The sequence below is a fragment of the Haplochromis burtoni genome, unplaced genomic scaffold (assembly GCF_018398535.1).
Source record: "Haplochromis burtoni strain Fernald_Lab_line unplaced genomic scaffold, NCSU_Asbu1 Contig_196, whole genome shotgun sequence".
Lineage (NCBI taxonomy): Eukaryota > Metazoa > Chordata > Actinopteri > Cichliformes > Cichlidae > Haplochromis > Haplochromis burtoni.
Genome location: NW_024582557.1, coordinates 160,761 through 182,207, shown reverse-complemented (window position 1 = coordinate 182,207; position 21,447 = coordinate 160,761). Strand labels below are relative to the sequence as shown.

At 40.0% G+C, this 21,447-nt stretch overlaps 1 protein-coding gene across 3 annotated transcripts in view; it reads right to left on the bottom strand.

Annotated features, from left to right (window-relative positions):
* Positions 1-18,322, bottom strand: part of LOC102302460 (VRK serine/threonine kinase 2) — a 32,071-nt gene extending 13,749 nt beyond the window's left edge. Inside the window, exons 1-9 of one of the 3 annotated variants that reach the window (XM_014337817.2) lie at positions 18,072-18,322; positions 17,669-17,744; positions 17,421-17,555; positions 15,885-15,940; positions 13,964-14,033; positions 13,303-13,390; positions 11,812-11,920; positions 11,524-11,616; positions 9,758-9,890 (exon numbers count right to left, since the gene is read on the bottom strand). In XM_014337817.2, coding sequence (XP_014193303.1) covers positions 9,758-9,890; positions 11,524-11,616; positions 11,812-11,920; positions 13,303-13,390; positions 13,964-14,033; positions 15,885-15,940; positions 17,421-17,550 — 679 coding nt within the window. In that variant the 5' untranslated portion in view covers positions 17,551-17,555; positions 17,669-17,744; positions 18,072-18,322. The remainder of the gene's footprint in view (positions 1-9,757; positions 9,891-11,523; positions 11,617-11,811; positions 11,921-13,302; positions 13,391-13,963; positions 14,034-15,884; positions 15,941-17,420; positions 17,556-17,668; positions 17,745-18,071) is intronic. The other 2 variants (XM_005935304.3, XM_005935305.3) reach the window with 2 other exon arrangements.
* Positions 18,323-21,447: the final 3,125 nt, after the last annotated feature.

Genomic DNA, 21,447 nt, shown 5'->3' with positions numbered 1-21,447 from the left:
TGGTTTGATATTTTTTCGATACAAAAAAAAATGTTCATGCCTTTTTAATTTGTCATTTATTAAAATTATAAATATATATTTTAACTCAAAAGTACAGTTTTTAAATTTAATGTTGCTGAAACAACAAAATAAAAAAAATCTATCTGATCGAGGAATCACTCATCTTTGGAAAAGAGAGTTTATTACAGAGAAATGGCTCTTTCCAAAATAAAAGCTATACTATACGCTTCTTCTGGGCTATATTCTCAGCAGCATATTAAACATATCAGGTCCCCATAAGGAGAATCATGTGCTAACGAGCTGTCTAAATGACTCGGGTAAAGTTTGTAGCATGCGTGCTTGTTGTTTTTGTCTGCTTCCACTTGTCTTTGCACTAGGATGATGTCGGTGTAAATGTGCAGTGATACTTGTTGTGTTCCCACTAGTGCTGTCAGCGTTAATCTCGTTAAAATGACATTAAGCCATAACACGGCAAATCTCCGTTAACAAGTTACCGCGGATCGCCCCGTGCTGTGGGGCTGGACGGCGTCAACACGTTAACAAGCTAACTGCGCTAACGCACTAGTTCCCACAAATTGAGCATTGCGTGGCACATCCGACATACTGTTTTACTTTTGTCCATGACGCGCTTACCATCAGGGTCATGCTTCACATGAAAACCAAGATAGTTCCAAACGCCAGATCTGAATGAGGGTGGGGGAGGTTCAATTTCGGGTAGCGTTGAGGCAGTTGCCATGTTGCAACGAGCTTAGCTTCTGTCTTGCTAGCTTGCGCTGCGCTCAGTGGATCTGCACTCGACAGTGCAGCCTAGGCGGAGTAGTCGAACGCAGATCCACTGAGCCTCAACACAGACAGCATCGTCAGAAGAAAAGTTGATAAAATAAATTAAAAATTGTATTGTTCGATACATATGCTACCTGAACCGAAAGCAGTGTATCGAACGGTTTAATATCTATAGAGTATTGTATTGGTCCTATGTGTATGTGTGTGTGTGTGGGTGTGTGTGTGTGTGGTGTGTGTGTGTGTGTGTGTATATCCATATAATCTGTTCTTAAATACTCCATAGAAACAGCACATGCTGTTGGGTGGGAGGCATTATCTAACACCTCTTTTCTCAACCCCCTTCCTATACATCCAGTCTTTCACCACTACTCCTGTTCTGACCAGCCTCACTGATTATTTAGACTTCCTGCTGGGTCCACTTTAGTATTCTATGCTAGCCTTGCAGTTTCTGACTCAGACACAACAATGTTTCCTTGAAATGTTTAGTACTTATAGATGATCTGTGCCCATCTTCATCTTGAAGATGTAACCTTGCATTCGTACATTTGAATACTTACATTTCAAGAATTTGCATGTTGTCAGATTACTGCCCTCCCATCCCACATAATGTGGTCTTCTGTGCCAGTGACCACGCTTTCCTCCTTAGACCAGACTATTGGCTGGAGAGGATCAATGCTGGCTGCGACTCAGGGAGGAGATTTCTCCCCTCTGATGGAGTCAGTCGATAGGTAATTTCTCCCGAGACGTGTGGCGGCTGTTACAGTATTGAGCTGCTAAAACCCTCGGGCTCGACCCCTCTGGATGGACTTGGTCGCTAAATATTGATAGACCTCACACATTAATGTAGACTCATGCATCACAAAAAAATAGAAAAACGTCTGATTGTCTTAAAGGATAGCTTTAGGCAATAGGTGTCAAACTCTGGCCCAAGCCAATTACATTTGGCCCGCGAAGCCATACCAAATTACTATTAGAGCTGGCCTACTGGTATTATACAGCTAATATATTAGTTTAGTATTAAGCTTTGCTTGTTCCATATTCAGTTTTTCAGCAAAACTTGTTTGAGTCCATAAGAAAAGATTCATTCTTATATCTGGAGGAAGATTTTTTTTTCCAATAAATATTAATGTTAGCCCGCGACTTTGTTCCAGTTTTGAATTTTGGCCCACTGTGTATTTGAGTTTGACACCCCTGCTTTAGTAGAGCATAAATATGGAATTAAATGTTACCTATCTATTGTGGTTCAGTCTGGTTATGTATTGTGGACCTTTTTGCCTGCTTAGGATATTTCATTGCACTGAGATAGGCTGTTAAGGCTTTAGTCAATAAGAGCACATATTGAGAACAATAGTTCTTTAAAGTCAGCAACTGATCCACTCTAATTGTACTCTATAGTAGAGATGGACCGATCCGATATTATGTATCGGTATCGGTCCGATACTGATGTAAATTACTGGATCGGATATCGGAGAGAAATAAAAAATGTAATCCGATCCATTAAATATCAAAAAAGCACCTCACAAAACTTGCGACATGGCGTAACTCGGCTCATAACCGTAGCACGTCGGAGCAGTGTGCTCACGTGATAGAGCGGCTGTGTGTATTTGTAGCCTGAAACTGGCATTTCATCTCTGAGGAAGTTATCCCAGAGAGAAGTAAAGCAAGTGTGTAAGTTCATCTCTGAATGTTTGTAAAGCATTCCCACGTTAAGCTTAACAACCGATATATGGAGCGACTGCCTCTTCTCCCTCCCTCTCCTGCTGCTACTTCAATCGTGAAACTGATCAATGATCAGCTGATCGGCTTTTCTGTCGCGAGTCCGTCTCTCTTGTTTGTTTATCGCCCACTTCGCGCCAGAAAGAGGAAACCAGCGGCTGAACAACAGCAGCACGTTTAAGCTTGATAAGCTGTTGTTAGAATTTATTTAATATTACTTTCTACACCAGGATCTTTTTCTAGTCAGCTGACGGCTGGTAACTGTGCAGGGGCGGATCTAGCAAAGTTTAGCCAGGGGGGCCGATAGGGCATGAACAGGGAAAAGGGGGCACAAAGACATACTTTTCTTTCTTATTCTCATTTAAAATGTGAGCTTTTAATAAATAATTATCTGACTACCCAAAGTTTTAATCTGATGTAAAATGATATAGAAGTCCATTACTGTATATAGTAACTGTTAAGTCTAATATACCCTGTAAGCTATAGAATTTCATTGGGAAAATGGTAAATGGCCTGTATTTATATAGCGCTTTACAGCCCAAGACCCCAAAGCGCTTTACATATCCAGTCATCCACCCATTCACGCACACATTCCGGTGATGGCAGCTACATTGTAGCCACAGCCACCCTGGGGCGCACTGACAGAGGCGAGGCTGCCGGACACTGGCGCCACCGGGCCCTCTGACCACCACCAGTAGGCAACGGGTGAAGTGTCTTGCCCAAGGACACAACGACCGAGACTGTCCAAGCCGGGGCTCGAACCGGCAACCTTCCGATTACAAGGCGAACTCCCAACTCTTGAGCCACGATCGCCCCATCTAAAAAATGAAGCCAGTGTGGAAGCGCCAGAACTCCAGTTCCTCTGACAGCCATCTGAGGCACGCTTGAACACGGAGTCAGTCCCCACAGACTCCAATGTTTAAATGCCGAGCTTACCAGCAATGTAAAGCATTTTTACAGTCTGGTGTGAGACACATATTTTGTACTCTTTATAATGGTTCCTCCTTGATAACAACTGTTGAGGGTACGAGCTTTTAAGTAGTTTTCATGTCTCACCTTGGAGTTATCAGGTGTGCTGACACAGCCGGCTGTGCCCCCTGCAGGGTTTCAACTCTGCTAATTTAAGTCACTTCACTGGATCGTGCTCTCGTGTCTGTAGTTAAGCAGTCTATCAGACAAACAATATTTCCTGGAAGCTTGTCCTTTAGTTTTGATCAATATATTCTAGTAATCAGTCTGTTATGTCCCACTGATTGACCATGTGTCACTTTTGGCTTCAAAAAACCAACATGTTGCAGTCAAACCACTAGTGTTGGTGCTTAAAGATGTGGAGTCCGAAACCAATTGGGTGATGTCATGGTGGCTGTGTCCATCTTTTAAATACAGACTTTTATATAGAGAGCCTGTGATCTGCCTTTCACTTTCCCACCAGTTTCAGACTAAAGGGAAATCAGTTCCACCATTTAAAACAAAACAAAACAAAACAATGTTTCTGTTAGCAGACTGGAGGAGCACAGATGGGGTCAGCAGTACACTACTGTTGACTTCTGTAACATGTGGTAGTGATTTGAACTGAGATGTGTGTTACAACCAGTCATTGAAGTTTTACTTTGAGTGTCTGGATGACGCCAGGTATTTTTTTTTTTTTCTATTTAAAGATCCTAAAGAAAAAATGACCAAATAAGTCAGCAGGAATACTCAGAAGGGGTTTTTTAATCATAGTAAGTGTGGGAAGCTACACAAGTCTATTTGGAATGACACCAAAGTATCGAACCGAACCGTGAATTTTGTGTATCGTTGGACCCCTAATAAAAAAAATAAAAAATAAAAAAATTATAATAATATATATAGGATGCAGATACCGTCTTTTCCACCTGTTTTGATATTTTTCAAACCTTAATGTTTGAGTGCTTGAGAACAGGTTCAAAGAAAGTGCACTCTGACAGCCTAATCTAGCAGCAGCTGACTCTGGCTTACACAAATGTTCCAGTCTCAATTAATTTGAGATTTATTGAGATACACACCCTGTGTACGGGGTAGTCTCAGTCTATACAGCCTCCTTTTGAAAACCCCGGGAACTACTCTGATGGCTACCCAACTGTCTTTATTGATGTATACTAAGGTGTCAAAACTTGTCATTAAGGGTAAAGGGAAAGTTAACAAATTTCATCTTCATGGGGGAAAGGGTTAAAGAGTTCAGAATTTAAAATATTTTTTCACACATGATTTCATTTTTAATTTAGTCTTTGTTAAAATAAGCAAACCTTGGAAAGACGGGATATATTATAAAGTCCTAAATAAAGATGACTTCAATGACTTAAAATGGTAGAACCAGTTCTGAATAACATCTTTAATGGCTACTTTTTAAACAAAACAGATATGCACAAAGCCACAGAGAAAACAGAAGAAAGAGTAATCCAACATTTAAGAAACTGTCATCATGTGCCACGGTTCATCTCAACAACTCTGATAACAAGAGTTAGATGCGTTTGCCCTTGTGGGTGTAAAGTGTGCATTAAGTCAGTGTTACACTGAGGCTGCCTATTGTTGTAAATAATTACACAGCCCCCCATAGATACCAGGAGCCAGCTGAAAGGGAATAAAGATGAAAAATACATGTGATACTGACACTAGAAATAAGTGTTGCAACTTCCAGAGTGCTATAATAGATTAACAATTAAAAAGACAACAGCTACAGTAAGTGCTGCAGACCTTTGTGTATTCTGTTATCGCAGTTCAAAATAGCATTTTGTGTGTCTGCTCCTCTGTATTCATGTAAGCATTTCCCCTCATACTGTCCTCAACAGCACAAGACAGAACAGAGACAGCTGCATCTGAGTACATACCATCACATATAAACACTTACTCAACGGAAGATTGGACACAACATAAATACGCAAGTATCGTGCATACGTAGCATTCTTGGCATACACATGCATTCTCTACATGCTTTAGACAGGGAGGTTAGGAAGTGATGCTGTTGTTGTCAATTATCTCCTATTGTTATTCAGATTCTCTAAAGCACGCTGCGGTGTCACACTCTTAACCCTTCTGCTTCACAGTCTTGTCTTTCAGAGACGGTCTTCTGTCTGCCGACCGCCCACCGAATGGTGGTAATTACACTATTTAACTCCAAGTTCATAGGCCAGCACTCGCGTTGCGAGTTCACCAAAGCTCACCATGGTAACCTGTCAACATCTTTGTGGGGATTGTTGCCATCAGGGCATAGAAGGGTCAAGCTCTTAAACTATATCTCCAAGAGCAGTCACATGTACTCTAACACTTACCGGTCCAGCTAAGCAGGTATTAAATATAACAATATCTAGAATGTTAAGCAAGTCGAATTTTTGTGTAGCTCGGGCAAAAAAAAAAAAAAAAACAAAAAAACAAAACTTTTTTATTGCTGTTGGCTCTAAGAGTCGCTTGATGTTGTCACTTTACGTTTTTTCGGAGAAATCAAGTTTAACGAAGCGGAAACACCGAAAAATTAGTCCAACTTAGAAGTGCCCAAAAATGCAGTTCTTGGAGAGGTTGTTTGAGACTGGCGACAAAAATCGAGTCCAGTGTAAAATGTCAAACCACACACCATAAAAAAAGCATGTTTACAGCCTGGTACGAGAAGTGGCTTTGGCTTCTATGGGTTGTTCCTTCCTTCAATAAACAGCTATAGACTATGTGCAACTTAGCATATGCTACTTCCGGTGGGGAAACTCCTGTAGGGCGCTTCGTTTCCGGTGTGATATTCGTGTCTTGTTTACGGTCGGGTTTTCCAAAAAAAGTCAACCAAATGGACGAATCAAGCAGCGATTTACATTTCTCAAGTTGTCTTGGGCATTTACCGAATATATCTGTAGATGATGTTTGTCGACTTGTCGATATTTTTCCCTCGTGCCTCAGAGCAAAAGAGAGAAAGGATTGAAATTTCTCAGTATTTGTATATAGAGTTCCCTCATTTATTGCGGATGTTATGTTCTAAAAATAACCAGGGATAGGTGTTTAAACACTCTCAAAGTTGAAAGCTTTGTAAAAAAAAAAAAGGCCATTATAGAATGAAACCAAAGATCAAAACCTGCTTTCAGTCCCAAACATTTATTTGAGAAATAAACCTACAGTATATTTGTTTTCCTATAAATAATAATGACAGATTTTAGAACTAATGAATTTAACTTTAAGCTTAATTGCTTAAATTAAGCTTAATGCACTTTATAATCCGGTGCGCGGTATGGTTAAAAAATAATAATAATAAAAATTAAAAAATAAAAAAAATACGGTAACTGCTACCTTCCTTTAGCATGTCCAGAAGTCCAACTTTTTGTGTGACGGTTAGCATCTTCCTCTGCCTTTTGGGTGCTACCGCAGGTGCCTTTGACGGTGCAAAACGTTTCGTCGACATTGTTGTGTTTGTTGGGGAGAAAACTTACAAACATACAGTACAGCACTTCAGAGTCACATTGCTAGTGACCGATGTAGCGATTCTGTACTGTACAGGAGAGCACGGCACGGAGGAGACTGACAATGATCTACAGCCGATCGGGACGCAGAACACAATATTGAATGTGGATGATGTGTCTTCTGCATGCAGTAATGCAGTTCTGCTTGTGTTGAGTGATGTAAACAAACAATCGATCTACGCTCTTCAAACATCAAAATTTATCATTTGATTTTTTTATGACACAGCAATGGTGAGTGATTTTGGAGTCCACCTTCACCTTCCCAGGCCAGCCGAGAGATATAATCTCTCCAGCGTGTCCTGGGTCTGCCCCGGGGCTTCCTCCTGGTGGGACATGCCCGGAAAACCTCACCCAGGAGGCGCCCAGGGGGCATCCTTGTCAGATGCCCGAACCACCTCAGCTGGCTCCTTTCGATGTGGAGGAGCAGCGGCTCTACTGTCAGCCCCTCCCGAATGGCCGAACTTCTCACCCTATCTCTAAGGGAGAGGCCAGTGCTTGCTAGCACTTGCTGAAAACTCAAGACATCTTATTTAGATTAACAGGTGAGATGCACGAGTCGAGAAATCAATGAGAGAATTAACCGTCTCTATATCTAGCTTTTCTTTACAGTCTCCGGTCCTGATATGTGACCAGTTAATTATTCTTTGGATTTCTTTTCTAACAATTAAGTACCTGGAAAAGTTTGTAAGTACCAAACTAGAATGTGTGTTAAACTGTGTCTTGATTTAAAAAAAAAAAAAAAGCTTAAAGACAAAATATTATCAAGAAAGTTAATAAGTAATTTGCTTGCTAGATACCAACTAAAAGAAAAAAAATGTGGGAAAAAAAACCCAGTATCTTTCTTTCTGCTGCTCCTTTTCCCTCTTCTAAACATTTTACAGTTGATATACTTTTCATGTGATAGTTTTTGCTGACAGGACACAATCTGAACCTCTTTCAATTATCGATTATGCTGATAGAAACTCTCCCATGGAGATTAGGCAGTCTGAGCCATGCTAACTCACAATATTGAACCGGTGGGTAGTGGAGTTGGTCGGTGTGGAGCTCACAGGGGTTATCTGTGACTTGCTCTAACCAAACATCAAAGCCCTTAATTAATGGGGGGATGAAAACACGATGCAGGTTATGACTTTAGCTAATTAGGGAATTGTTAAACAGAGATGGTGCTGGGGAATTCAGCAGGGGCCGCGGATGGAGAATCGATGGTCAATGAGGAAAGGGAGCAGGTAGGCAATTTGCCAGTTAATGTGTTCCCAATACCAGCAAGGAAGCCAGACGGTGCTCAAGTGGACACTACTTTATTGATAAAGACGGAAAGAATAGACATTATAGTAGCCTTAGTAAAGATAACACTTTGTGAATTTTGAACACCTTTCATTCTAAGTTGTAAAATCTGACATACTTAATCAAGTTAATGTCTCTGTTCTGGTAGTTTGCATTAGAAGACCATATCTGAAAGTTAAAATGAGGTAGGGGGCATTTTTCAGTCTTTGTTCATTTTACTGTCAGTATCATGGAAACTTTCCTCATTATTTTAATGAAAAATACATCTAATAACAACAACAACACAAATAATGCGACTACTACTACTACTACTACTACTACTACTACTACTACTACTACTAATAATAATAATACACTGTGGCCAGTAAAAACAAAATACATTTGTAATCAGTTTTTTTGATCAGTTTCAGGAGCACTAAAATATGATATCAATGATGTAATCTAGAGAAACGCTGATATGTAGCATTCACCTACATATTAGCAGACGAACGCTACATCTGCTAATATGTCAGAACTCTTTAACTAAGAGTATTTTTACTAACACATTAAGTAGCTCAATCTAATTTTCAATAATGCAACTTTGTTCATGTTTAACTGTGTTTCCATCACAGAAATGAGGGTGGCATTCAGGTATGATCGTTTTAGCCTCTATAAGAAGTCCCTGATCAGAATGTTGTTCGTTGGTCAAGCAAGCAATGCGTTTTAAGCATTATTATTCCACAGGCATTTTCAGAGAGACCGCAACATTTCTTTGTTTGTAGTTTGTGTGCAGCAATAGCCAGTATGAGGCCGCCAGCAGACAGACAAGTCCAGGATTTGTTGCCCATGTTTGCAGAGAATCAGATACAATAGGAATTTGGAGCATCAGACTTTTGATGCATCAGTGGACTAATTTGCTTAATCTTCTCAGGGCTTTGGCCCTGCTGTGGAAACAATTCACAGGACATTACACGGCAATTGGCAAAGTGAGGAAGATTGTTTCGAATCATCATAAGCTTCAGAAACTTTGCTGTAGGTGTGCAAGTGCGGACCACTTTAATTAATACTGACACAATTGCCCCTGTAATAAGCAGGGGTGTCTTCTTATAGCAATTTAAGTACCTGGTGGTATCTTATTTATCCAATTTCCATTTAAGTAGGCCAGTAATAATTATAATCTGGACTTAAGTTGAAGATCATCAAGCAAAGATGTGTGGAAAATGGTTGAGAATTCAATTTGCACAGGACTGCTGACTGTTAAGTGAACTGAACACTTAACGAGACAGAATGAGCCCCTTTGAATGTTGTACTCCATAAAAGTTACTGACCAAAACAAAGATGTATGGAGGCAAATGGACTGTGCAAATGTATGGTGAAGCTTTATTTAGCTTACCTACAAACAAGTTTTGTGGGTCATATATTCCATTGTGTGTAATTTACCAGGCACGTAAACCAACCATTAATATCCTGACATAAAATTTGAACATTTAGACAGGTTTTTTTTTTTCTGTTATGTTTAACTATTTAAAAAGTCAAGTGCTTACCGAGTCCTTTGTGGGCATCGATGCTGGTGTATTCGATGGTTCCATTATGGCCCTTCTTGGGGTTTTCCTTGTATTCTTTGTGGACTCCATCAGGGCAGTATCTGTAGGACAGCCCATAGTCTGCAAGGTAGACCTATAGTTCCCAACAGGACAGAAAAAAAAAAAATAGTCTTCCCATCTTAAAGATACATGTGAGTTTGTGCAACGTCAACAGTTGCAGGAAAAAATTGTGAAACCTTTGAAATGTTTTTCATTTCTGCATAAGCATTGCAATTGTCTCAAAATTAAGCAAAGCAGGAAAAGAAAAGCTGACTAAACTAAGTGAAAATAGTGGAGTTGATATACAGGGGGAAAACATCCATTACCATATATCTGCTTTCAACAGATAAGGTACAGTTTTTCTATTCTCCAAACATGACACTCTCTTTCAAACAGCTTTCTGGCTTTTCATCAATATCTTTAGCAAATTGCAGACAGCAGCAGTGACTTGAGAACAGTACTTTCACCTTCCAGTCATGACATGGATTATTTTATATTCTCCCAATGATAGACTTGGGTATCCTATAGATCCCTCTTCTTTAAAAACAAGAAAGGGCACCTCCTGAAAACTGTCAGACATTCACTAAAAACAGACTTTTCCCTTCTCACAGATATTTAATATTGGGTCATTGTGCTATCCTGGGACCTGCTGGAGCCAGTCGTCTAGCTTGGGGGTCACCACACTGAACACTCCGATTACCATTGTCACCACTGTTGCCTTCACCCTCCACATCTTCTCGAGCTCTTCTCTGAGCCCTTGGTACTTCTCCAGTTTCTCGAGTTCCTTCTTCCTGATGTTGCTGTCATTCTGTATCGCTACGTCTATTGTTATGGCCGTCAACCTCTGTTTGTCTACCACCACTATATCCGGTTGGTTAGCCATCACCATTTTGTCTGTCTGTATCTGGAAGTCCCACAGGATCTTAGCTTGGGTGATCTTCTTGACCACCCTTGGGGGTGTCTCCCATTTTGACCTTGGGACTTCCAGGCCATACTTGGCACAGATGTTCCTGTATACTATGCCGGCCACTTGGTTATGGTGTTGGTTATGGTGTTCCCCGTTTCTTAGCATCTTGCTCCCTGCTGTTATGTGCTGGATTGTCTCAGGGGCATCTTTACACAGCCTGCATCCGGCTTCTTGCCTGGTGTGATAGACCCCAGCCTCTATGGATCTTGCGCTCAGACCTTCTTCCTGTGCTGCCATGATTAGTGCCTCTGTGCTGTCTTTCAGTTCAGCTTTGTCCAGCCACTGGTGGATTTCTGGATATCAGCCACTTCCTCTATCTGCCGGTGGTACATACCGTACAGCGCCCTGTCCTTCCATGATTGTTCCTCTTCTGCTCCTCTTTCTTGAGGTTCTGCTACCTGAGGTATTCACTGAGCATGCAGCCAGTTGTGGCCATCTTCCTTATGTACTCGTGGATGTTCGTTGTCTCACTGTGGTACTGACACACACTAGCCCTTGGCCTCCTTCCTCCCACTTTCCTAGCGGCCTCTTCGTGGTTCCCATTTGCCTGTGGGATTCCCAGGTACTTGTATCTGTCGTCAATGTCTGCAATGTTGCCTTCTGCTAGATGAAATTGTTTAACAGAATCCTCTACATCTTTTTTATAACTTTAATGAAACAGATGTTGTTTTGGGTTATATTTAAGATCAATGCAGTTTAAAGAAAATCAGCGGGTTTTATTCTCTCCTGTAACTGTACCAGGGATCTGCAGTGGACTGACCTGTTCAGGGTCCCTGTAACCCAGCATGAGGTTGGCAGCTTTAATGTCAGCATGGACGTACTCATTCTCATGTATGTACTCCAGTATATCCACCTGGCACAAGAATCAAAAGCATACAAAACAAGAATTTTATAGGCAGACAGTAATGCAGTAAAACGAACGTTTTGGTAAAACGGGGTCATAATTTGTCAAACTGGCCTTTAACTGTGTCATTGATAGGCGATCAGGCTGCCTCAGCTTATTTATACTGGAATAATTGAACAGGTCAAAATATGATAATTATCTCACCAGTCTCTGTCCAAGCTGGAGAACAGTGGTCTTCTTCAGTTGGCCTCCACTGGACTCACAAGCTTTCTGAAGGTCACTTCCCAGTCGATCCATGACCATGAAACGATACCTGAGCGAGAGAAGAAAAGCTCAAACTCTTGTCCTAATTCTGACGTAACACAACACCAGATTTACTAACGACCCACACCGAAACTGTACTTTGTATAAAAGACTATGACAGGATGTTTTATTTAAAACAGTGGAACAAAATGCCAAATAACTGATGCTTTTCATAAGATTCACAAACAAGAGTCATAATATAGCAAACAAAGATGAAAAATCAAATAAAAAATTAAAAAAATCAGAGAAAACAACAGAAAAAAATCTAATACTGACAGTGATGTGAAAAACCCCCCAACACGTTTTGACTAAAAGCAGATATTCTATTGGAAATAATTACTATAGTTGCCTTAATTCTAAGGCTAGATGGTTGAAATCTGATATTAAACCAGATGACAGAGCTTTTAAGAAAGCACACGCAACCTCCCCTTCTTAAAATCAGTTTATCTGCTTGATTTTGTTTGGTTTTTTTAAACTTTGGTTGTTATACATGTGGATTTCACACTGGTGCATACAATTTACTTGATATATGACAGCACAAATAAATACTGATGTCCACTTTACTCATGTACAGAACACGAACAAAAGCCAGCTTAGCCTGGTTTCAAAAACCCCAGAGCTCCTTTTCCTTTACGTTCCAAATATTTTACCATTTTTAAGTTCTGCCCAAAGAGTCTACTTTAGAGCAAACTTCATGGAGCTAAATGAAAAAAAATGACCGAACACAAACATGCTGTTTGTGTTTTGATGCATCTTCTGGTTAGATTAAGGCTATAATACAGCCATATGCAGTGAAAATAATTTTTTTTTCAGTTATGCTTGTAATAAGCATTAAGTCAAGAGGCAATTAATCTTTTTTATAAGTTATTAATATGTGTTAATAATCTATATCAATGTCAATATACGTCTCTAATTAGCTACATGTAGACAGCGCACACATCATGAATAGATGCATGGAAAGGCAGAGAGAGAAAAAATACCAAAATCACGAGCCTGATCTGGTTTTCATAACTAATGTAAAATATCATATATACAGTTGTTATGTTACATTCGGTTATTAAACCAGACCCCCCCCCCACACACACACACACACACTTTTATTTATTTATTTTTTTTTTAAGGAAAACATAAAATAATACCAAATGTGTCAATTTCTACAAAATACTACACTCATTCCAGTTAGGACAGCTGCATTATTAAATTTAATAACATTAGAAACACGCTGATCTTTCTTCCTATTGTTTTTTTTATTTTTTTTTTTACATTTATGTTATAACAGCATTGTTCAAGTTATTTTCTCTTTGCTTAAAATTTGGTGGCTGCAAAAAAAAAAAAAACAATCATAGCAACCTATGAGTTAATCAAACCTATTAGTGTTGACTGTGTCAATACCTGAGGTTATTATACTCTGCAATTCCTGACCCCCAGTACGTCGGGATGCCCAGGAAGTCCAGCTTCTTGCTTCTCTTCCATTTTTGCACTGGAACAAGTTTAGGAACAATCACAGGTATGCATCTACACATCTACACAAGGTGCTAACATGGAGCTATTGTGTCTGAACAAAAAAAAACAAAAACTGAGCTCTAGGAAAAGTAGACAAATGTTTTGCCAAAAAAGAAAAAGAAAAAAGAAAAAAAGATTTGTCCTTGTAAGTGTAAGAACGTGTGCATACAAATATCAATCTTATTGGGACTACAAATACACACACACACACACACACACACAGGCCCCAGACAAAGCAGTGGGCCTGGCTCAGGGCTTGATGGCGGCTGGCCTGACTGGCTCTCAACCAGGCTGGCAGGTGGTCAGGGGCTCAGTGGAGGCCCGGGCATCATTACGTGTGAGTAGCTTCCTCTCCAAACGAAGGCGTTGGAGAGCTCAGACAAGCACGGAGAGTGGGGCCCAACTGCCACTGAGGTGCATGTTTGCTTTGGCTTATTATTAATTACTGAGCAGCACTCAGCAAAGCCTCTGAGTCTGCAGCCACTTCATCAGTCAAACGCTCTTGTGCTCCAGCGAGCTGCCGGGACACTGGACGGGTGGTGCTACTCACTGCTCTCGGGTTTGGCTGCCCTCTGGTAGAACTTGAGCTCCGAGAACAGGGAGCCATTCTCCTGGTACTCCTGCATGTATGAGCACACAGTATTAGCACAGTGCAGCTTTAACCAGTGACCATGCAAAAGTTAATTGTCTGTGTCTAATTCCAAAAGGTAAAATTGTGAAAAAGATTTGTGTCTCGGCCAGTGAGCATCATGTCACTTACATGCCTGTTTCAATGCTTTGTTTCCTGGTCGTTTATGTTATTATTCCTTATGTATTGGGAGAAATCATAAAAATACCTGGATGACACATGAATGTTGTCTAACTTTAGTCTCGCGAACCCATGTGAACAGCCCCGTGCAACTCTAAATGCTTTTTCTTTTTTTTAGCTCAAGTCCATGCCCAAACTTATGTTAACTGCAATTGTCACTGCGAAGATCTTTTAGAACTACTTCACACAGTTACACATACAAGAACACTGCTAGCTGACAAATAGAATTAGAATAATAGCATTAGCTTAATTTAGCATCACAGCATAATAATTAATTGACTTCTGATTGATTAATTGACTTATTGAGCTTGCTTAAGAGAGGGATTAGTTATTGTTATATCTCAAATTAAACAGCTGACAGTAAAACATCAAACAATATTTTCTTCTTCCCATTTATTTCACTGGAACATCAGGAAGCAGCAAGAAAATTTAGCATGTATAGGACTGGTTCAGAACCCAGAGTCAGACCCTGATGAAACGGCAGAAGAAGTAGAGCCATGTAACATGAGGTGTACGGACAGAACCTTCTCATCCAGGTGAAAGGGGATGAGATGAAAATAAAGAAACCGTAAAAACTAGTATTTGTGATTGACTGTTTCCTAACTGGAAGCACACACCTCCTAAACTGTTGGTGTCGTTGAGAGTTTGCAATGCAACCAGCAGAGATTTCAGGAAGTTACTGCTCCCAGCCAAGACACAGTCCAGGACATAAGCCCTTTTAAAACCAAAATGTGTCAATATTTAAGCTCTGACTTTGGTTGGGATTTAATTGAATTTACTGTGCATTTTTTCCTGTACGGCACATGGACAAACAGGCATTAATTAGACATCTCTGATTCCTGTTTCAGGTTTCAGAGCATCTTGGGGACACTAGTAAGTAAAGTAAGTAAAATTTTATTTATATAGCACCTTTCAAGATAAAAATCACAAAGTGCTTCACAGAAGCTAAAACCTAAAAATAAAAATCAACCAAAAGCAAGTTTAAAAAGATGAGTTTTTAGCTGTTTTTTTTTTTTTAAAAGCAACCACGGAGTCCACAGATCTCAGGCTCAAAGGGAGAGAGTTCCACAATCTGGGGGCCACAGTTACAAAAGCTTTGTCGCCTTTTGTTTTCAGCCTCGTGTTTTAGGCTGAAGACACTAATTCAAGTCCAAAGCATTTCTGCTTGCAAGTAAACAAAGAATGTGGCTTATGGCCTGTGCATTATTTTAGCATCTTTATTGAAGGGATAAACAGATAAAGATGCTGTCACCAAAGTTTTGTTCCCTTCACTATAGTCCAATAACAGGCACAAAAAGGCGCACGTGTGACAACTTCCAAGCAAGAAGAACATGTGGATTCCATCAAAGGCCTTTCTGTTAACACTAAACATTACTTCTTGTGCAAAGTTGGAGGAATCATCACACTGACTCTGGTTGCACTTTGCTCTCATGTTTATTTTTGGTCCATGTGAGAAAGTCAGGTGATATTTGGTGAAATAGAAAATGAAAAAAAAGAGGAAACGTCATTTTGCTGTATAACAATCTAGTCATTTAATATCAATAACCACAGTTACACCTGCTTTCTACTGCCAGCAGCATAGTGCAGCCACATTCAAGTATCACAGCATTAACGTGTCCCTGAAGGTGGACAGGTCAGCTGTGCGTGCAACATATGTACTCACCACTTTGATGACAAAATCAGTGTCTGTTCCAACAGGTCTGTCAATGTCCTTGGAGGCTGAAACATAACACAAGACAGAATGAAGACGAGACAACATAATTCATGGATGAGAGCAGGCCTCTTGGATCTTAAAAATATATCCAAGGCCAGAAGGAAATGTATACGAGTGTTTTCATCACTGGATTTGTGCATGTAAGCAGTTATCTGTTTGGAAATAAAAAGATCTATACATATTAGAGGGACTGAAAAGTCAGTTTATAACAAGCATCAACATTTATGTTCCAGCGGTGCCTGTGCACCTAAAAGCTTGCCACTGAATTTTTTACAATTCTGGCAGTTTCATGGAATATTAGGATATTACTTTAAATAAGATTTTGCATAAAATTTTATTTATTTAATATTTTTGCATAGATAAGCAATTATATTGGTTTACAATGAGGCATTCTGTCAGAAGTAAAACAAATATAAAAACATTTTAATTTCATCAAGAAATACAACATAAAGAAAAGAAAATTACACAATAAAAATCTGAAACATTAATAAATGTTGCGGTTTGTCAGCATATGACTTCATCCTCAATCTGTGTTTCCTGTCCTTGAATGTAGCACAGTCTACCGCCACTGGGAGGACCAGATTATCCTCCAGTCACGCAAGAGAATATGGTGGTTGCCTGTATGGAATGAGCATGTGATCTCGTTGCCTTTGAAAAGGTTGCTTTGAAGATGGCGACCAGGTTTATGACCACTCACATTCAGTTGCCATCTTGTTGGTGCATTTTAAGACAGAGATACAACAGCAATAAGAATCACCCTGTTATAAGTTTGTTACTGAATATGGTCAAGTTGACAATTACGTGCAATCTGTCTGTGACAATACAGCAATTAGCTGTGAAAAATCAACAATCACAAATCTGTTCATCCTCAGTCAGTCTTTGCGGAAATTCAAAGACTCATTTTGGGCTCAAGTGCAATACACTGGCAGACTGTAGAGAGCTAGGGACAGGCCATCTACCTGCAGAGCGCATCTGCTGTCAGATTGAGGTAGTGTCCAAAGTATGTGATACAGCTGGTCTGTGGACAACTCTTGCGTGGAAAAAAGCAGTTATAACATACAAAGGCTTGAAGTGAAACCATTGTTAAAAAAAACGAAAAAAAAAGGATCCACTACAGCAACTTGCTTTCTGTGTTTTTCATACTGTATTGTTTAAACTTTAATGATTTTTCAAGCTTTTTCTAGAAATGGAATGAGAAAAGCATGTCACCCACAGCTATGTGTTGCTGGGCTTCTGGGGGACTGCACCTCCATGGTTGAAAACCCCCTCCATAGGTGAATACCCATGAAGTAAATGATAAAGCATAAAACAGGGGTAGGCAACTCCAGGCCTCGAGTGCCGGTGTCCTGCAGGTTTTAGATGTGTCCTTGATCCAACACAGCTGATTCAAATGGCAAAATTACCTGGAGTTGCCTACCCCTGGCATAAAAGAAGCTTTCGTGTGTGCGCATGTGTAGGTTTGTCATCAGACACGTTGCTCCTTACCAAGATAGATCAGTCCAAAGCCACCTTGCCCGATGATTTTCCCCAGCCTCCATTTCTTCTTATCAGTGTCTATTAGTATGAAGCCTCCTGGAAGAGGTTTGGGTAGCACCGGTTTTCGTGGAGGTGCCATAAAAACTGAGAATGTTTAAAAAAAAAAAAATTATATATATGAAAACATGTAATGCCCTGAAACCACAGAACGCTGTATGCCTATGAGGAAAAGGAATCAGGGCTGTTTATGGACTTACTCAAGAGCTCTGGAAAACCTCCAAGGGAGTTAATGACGCACTCACACGAGGCTGAAGCAGTTTCTGAAAAACAAAACTGAAACAGCGAGTGTAACTGACCATTATTAAAGTATAGTTCTATATTTCACAAGTACTTAACACAATACACACATAAAACGTTAACGACTCACTGACTGTGTATATCACATGGAGTTGTTGGTCAGCTTGAATGTTTGCTATGACCAACGGCTATCTAACAGTAGTAGAAACAGTTAGCTAATAACACAAGAACCCTAATAAAAAATGGAATGACAGCTGAATACAGCACAACGCAAGACCGATAAAAACACTACAGTGTTGGCTAAAAGTTACTGGCAGAACTGCTCTGCAAAGACATTTACTGTTAGAAAACTTAATTAGCAACCTGCTAAACTCAGCTAATGAGAAGTTCTTCAGTATGACTCACGGGCTGAAATGTTCAGTAACCGCCGAGATGAAGAAAAGCCGCACGTCGTCCCTTGGGATTCTTAACTAAGAACACACCGATAAGTAATTTGAACTACGCTTTCCTCGCTGGGTTCCAGCACAAACTGCTGCCCTGTAAATTGGAAACAGAAACAAACCCCTTTCACTTCCTGAACATTATCCCTCCCGCTACGCCACACAGCCAATTGCATGCTCCAAAAAAATCTCAACAACCAATAGGGACGCGAAGGAGGCGCGTAGACATGACGTAGAAATAATAATAATAATAATAATAATAATAATAATAATAATAATAATAATAATAATAATAATAATAATCGCAGCCTCTTTGTTTCATTTAAGTGGGATGATTCATAATACATACATATAAACATTGCTACGAGTACAATGTATGTATTCCCTGCTCCGTTTATATGCAGTGTAGGGAATTAAAGGTTTAATCAAGATGTTTCAAACTAATTCACTCAGCTTTGCTTATCTTGCCTCTCTTACTTTATATCGAAATCATTCACCCTTAGCTGTCCCCCTGACTTAATCCATTATGGTCATCTTAACATCTCCAGCTTGGCCTCCTCTTTTTGTCAGTGCCACCACCTCCAAACCATATATCACAGCAGGTCTCACTATAATTTTGTAAATGTTCCCTTTCATTTTGGCTGCCGTCCTTCTGTCACAAATCACTCCTGACAATCGCCAGGTACTCATAACTGAACTCATCTACCTTCACTAACTTTACTCCTTGCATTTTCATCTATCTAGCTGTCTCTTTCTTTCATTCACACTCATGTATTCAGTCTCACTTCCAGTGACTTTCATTCCTCTTCTCTCCAGTACATACCTCCAGGTGGCTCTTTTTTTTACCCGCTTACTCTCACCACAGATCACAATTTTTTCCATAAACATCGTAATCAATGAAGAGTCTTGCCTGACCTCATCTGTAAACATGTCCTTCAGTCATTCAACCAAGAGGTTCAGAACAGGATCCTGAAGTAATCCCACCCCCATCTTGAACCCATCTGTCACTCTTTCTGCACACCTCACCACTGCCCCACTGTCCTGTCCTCCCTCGCCACTCTCATATACTTGCCCCTCCTGACTTCCTCATGCAGTACCACAGTTCCTCTCTGGGCTTGGTTATGGCTCATCAACTTATCCGTTTGTATTTTTTACAGGTCTTTACATTCTTATTCTTGATAACTGGTACCAGTATACTTCTCCATTCCTCAGACATCCACTTAAGTTTTTCCTCTATTGCCATATCTTTCTCCTCGATGCAAATCTGAGAAAAGTTCCAACCCGACTCCTTGTCTCCATATCCTTACAGTTTTCATCTCTTCCCTTAGTGTCCAGCCTCAATTACAACTCCGTATAAGCTCCTTCTTTGCCTTTGCTACTTTTCGCTTTACTGCACGTCTAACTTCCCAGTACTCCTGTCTACTTTCTTCATCTCCCTGACTATCCAGTTTTTTATTTACTAACCTACTTTGCACTTCCTTATTCCACCACCAAGTCTCCTTGTCCTTCTTCCTCTGTTCAAATGATAAACCAAACACAATCTTTGTAGTTTCCCTTAGCATGGCAGCTTTACTTTCCCTCTGTGCAGTGAATTGATTCTTCCCGCTACAACTTTAACCATTTAATCCTTGGGTCTTTTTTTACTCAGTTGTATATAGCATTCGTATTCTATTTTTATCTTATTGTATATTTTTATTCTATTTTATTCTACTGTATATAGTATATTATTTTATTCTATTCTGTACAGCTGTGTACTGTATTTATTCTTATTGTATTCTAATTTTTGCGTCATAACTTTTGCACTGTCCACTTCCTGCTGTGACAAAACAAATTTCCCACGTGTGGGACTAATAAAGGTTATCTTATCTTATCTTATCTTCCTTCACTTGCTTTCCTTTCTTGGTTTCCAAAGCACACACTGCTATACGATGCTTCCGAACTACATTCTCCCCTGCCGCCACATTACAGTCTCCTATCTCTTTCACACTGCACCTTCTGCAGAAGATGTCGTCCACATATGTGAACCTTTGTCCATTCTTACACTATGTCCTCCCTCTTCTTGACCGCAAGTATTTCCATCCTTTTCGCAAAACGAATGACCATTTGTGCTCGCTCCTTAACATCATACCTACCCAACACTTCCCATGTTTCCTTCACCTTAATGTCCGTTAAAGTCTGCTTTAATTACTAGTCTCTCCACCTTAGGACACTCTCTACCACTTCATCCAACTTATTTCAGAATTCCTCTTTCTCTTCTAACTGGCATCCAACATGTGGAGCATATGCAGTAACAACATTCATCATCACCCTTTTGATTTCCAGCTTCAAACTCAGTATCCTGTCTGACACTGTTCACATACTCTTCTTCAAGTTTACCCCTACTCCACTTCTCTTCCTATCTATACAAGAACAGTTTGAATCTACCTCCAGTGCCCGGGGACTTGCTTCCTCTCCATCTGTCCTCCTGCACACACAATACATGTACGTATCTTCTCTTAATCATTTCAGTCAGCTCTCTTCCTTTCATAGCCCCTATATTTAGTCCTTACTCTCCACTTTTCTTTCTCTCTTGCTGTTTCCTAACATGCCTTCCCTCTTTCCTTTCCTTTCCCTTTGGAATCAGCCAACAGTAGCACAGTTTCCACTAGCACCCTATTGGCCAACAGCACCAGAAACTGGGCATTGGTCGATCCGGTATAGAAATCTCATTCTTTATGATACACATCCTTGATTTGGCCAAAATTCTATCCTATGTCCCCCGCATTTATTCGGGTGTGGGACCAGCTGTAGGAGCCCATTGACATATGAATGATTATCTGCCTTGATCCCAATTTAATATGAGCTAGCCTACAGTAAAGCTACAGTGAATGTACTTTTATTGATCAGTGTAATTTTTTCTCTAAATAAAATCAATGCCATTTAAACCAGATGATGTCCTTCCCTTGGAGTAGGATACAAGTCCGCTGTATGAAAAGAGAATGTAAAACATTTCATTAGTGTATTGAGGAATAACTCTTTTTCATTAACTTAAAGGTCTAATTATGCCATTGAATAGCTGTGGGTTACCCTGCTTTGCCAAGCAGATGAACGCTATATAACAAATTAATTAGTCACGGTCTAAGTATCTCCTGTTGTATAAAAAATGCTATTGAAGAGGACCAAGAGTACATTTCTAAGTGTCCCTTATGCGGCTGGGTTGTGTTGTTATTGATCTTATAGGTAACTTTTGCTTTTAAAAAAGCCTCCTGTGTATCAACCTTGTAAAAATATAGCAGGTTCCAGTCGGGCAGGTGCTGAAA